General features: G+C 38.3%; 1 protein-coding gene across 6 annotated transcripts in view; it reads left to right on the plus strand.

Moving 5' to 3' along the window:
* LOC128686280 (notch homolog 2 N-terminal-like protein R) overlaps positions 1-2,500 on the plus strand; it is a 925,742-nt gene that overhangs the window by 906,417 nt on the left and 16,825 nt on the right. For all 6 annotated transcript variants that reach the window (XM_070085813.1, XM_070085809.1, XM_070085808.1 and 3 more), the window contains one exon: positions 1,719-1,848. In XM_070085813.1, coding sequence (XP_069941914.1) covers positions 1,719-1,848 — 130 coding nt within the window. The remainder of the gene's footprint in view (positions 1-1,718; positions 1,849-2,500) is intronic.

Raw genomic sequence — 2,500 nt, forward strand, 5'->3', positions numbered from 1 at the left:
TTTTTCACCATGAATTAAACCAACTGCTGTCTATCTCTCTGCATCCCCCCCCTCTCTCTCTCTCTCTTCCTCTCTATCCCTCCCTCGCTCACTCATTCTCATATTACATATAAGGTTCTTACCAGCTGAGAGCTTTTATCCTACTTCAGCTGCTTTCCGAGACTGGCGTTTGCAGTATCTTTATTTAGAGTCAGTGAAAGGGGAAAACTTTAACCACTGCAGGTTAGAACCTTCATATGTTTTTATACCTTGAGTTCTCCGGTGTTTATATGCTGTGAGAACATGTTCTAGCTGTGATTCATTCAAGGAATAAATGATCACTGGGGATTATTATTATTATTATTATTATTATTATTATTATTATTATTATTATTATTATTATTATTATTATTATTGTAAAATTAGTAGTAGTAGTAGTAGAAGAAGCAGTAATAGTAGTAGCAGTAGTAATAAAAACAGTAGTATTACTATTATTATTATTACTATTATAACCAATATTAAAAAATCCTTATTATTGTTTTTATTATTATATTCGCGAGGTAGAAGTCATATATCGCTTTGGAAATGGAAAGCAATCATGTTTGATCAGAAGAAAAAGAAGGTAGCACCAATTTCTGGGCTCAAGAGCCCTTTACCAGCATCAAGGTCCCTCGGCCTCCCCCTTACCTATCCCCTGACGGGTAGATGCGAGTGAGCATGTTTCTCGTATTGAGTGTTATTGTCACTGAAGTCGAACATATGCCAATAACACATAGGGGGTCTGCCCTGGTATATATGATATTTGGAAAGACAGATGACTACCTGATGTCGTGACTGTTGCGCTACTTGTCAGACAGCTCCTGTTCAGTGGCCTGGTGATTAAATTAAGGAAAGAAACGGAGGATATTTCTCCTGACAAGGAGGGCTTCGTCATATGATTATCCGGTCAATGGCGCCATTCGTTATTTCACTTGAGTCTTCCGCTGGTTTACTGATCCTCCTAATTATCCAATTAATTGGGAGATTATTTCAAAGCTTTTATGAAACAGTGGCTCACCCATTGAATAAAAAAGCTTATTGAGCATGTGCAACATCTCACATAAATTAAAAGCAGACTAGCTGAAAGTTGTGTAGTGGCGTATGGAACTCGACTGTCTTTCAGTACATTACATCCCTAGATAATGCATCATGTACTCTTTAAATCTCTCATAGTAATAATTAATCTCATCTCATTCTTCAAAACTTTTCTTACTGGAGACAGGTTGCCTGTAACTTTTCTTGCTTAACCTGATTATTGTCCAGTCGTTTCTTCCTTATTTTTGCCGTGAACAAGGATTATTTTGCCAGTCCGTCACACTTCTCAACCGCTTTTCAATCCTTCCTTTCCATTTTTTTAACAGATTCATTTCTTAACTTAAAAACTGTTGCAGTTTCTTTGATTTTTCTCGCTCTACTTTCTCACCATCAGGTTACCGAAAATTTTGAATATGTTCAACTTCAATGAATAAAATGAATACAAGTGTTCGTTGTAATGACTTGCGTGTGCACTCACCGACTGTACTCAGTTGTACTCACCTAGTTTGTGTTTCTGTGGGGGACTTTTTTTTTTTAGAAAAAGTGATGGGGAGGGGAGAAAGGAGAAAGGGGAATGCAAACGGAAAGTGACAGGGAAAATTTTTAAAAGACATAAAAGCAATGTACAGAAGTGCTGCTGCAGTTACACCATGCATCTCCGGCAGGGCGAGGAGCGGGATGTGTGTCAGTCAAACCCTTGTATGAACGGCGGAGTGTGCTCACAGACGGTGAAGGATCCCGGCTACCAGTGTCTCTGTGCCAACACAGGTCACTACGGTCACACCTGCCACAAGAGTAAGTCGGTCTCCTGTTTCCTTGTTGAACCTAACATTATATTTATTGCTTTATCCGCCTTCCTGAAGCTACGGTTAAATTTGCATGTTTTATGTGACTGTCATAACATTACTGTTTCATTACTCTCTTTCCGTGTAATATTAATTTGTGCTTCCATGAATTAGTCACAATATTATTGTTGAAACACTAAGCATTATGTGTATAAATATTCATATGGAATCGCTAAACCACAGTATCAATTCACAACTAATCTATTAAGCGTAGATTAAACTTAGATCGTCCCTCGCTTTTCCTATTGTGTTCTATGAAGTTCAGCAAACTGGGACAGTGAGACACAGGAATACCTCTCCAGGATCGCGCAGCGACCGAAACAGTTCTAGAACGGATGATTTTAAATACGAGGAAAATATACTCGGCGAGTTTCATTCTTGTATGCTCGGATGTCAGTTCCATGTTTGGTAGAGACTATGATAAGTTTTACCTTGACCTTAAAAGTTATTACACTAATACTCTCAGTAGTGACTAAATTGACTACAACTTCATACAGTTTCGTGGAATCCTCGCAGAATATGACAACTAATCCATCTGTCGCTAGTGATTTACACTCTGCTGGGATGTTCTGTGTAGTAAAGACAGCTCATTCATCTGATTA

This window comes from Cherax quadricarinatus, chromosome 17 (assembly GCF_038502225.1).
Source record: "Cherax quadricarinatus isolate ZL_2023a chromosome 17, ASM3850222v1, whole genome shotgun sequence".
NCBI lineage: Eukaryota > Metazoa > Arthropoda > Malacostraca > Decapoda > Parastacidae > Cherax > Cherax quadricarinatus.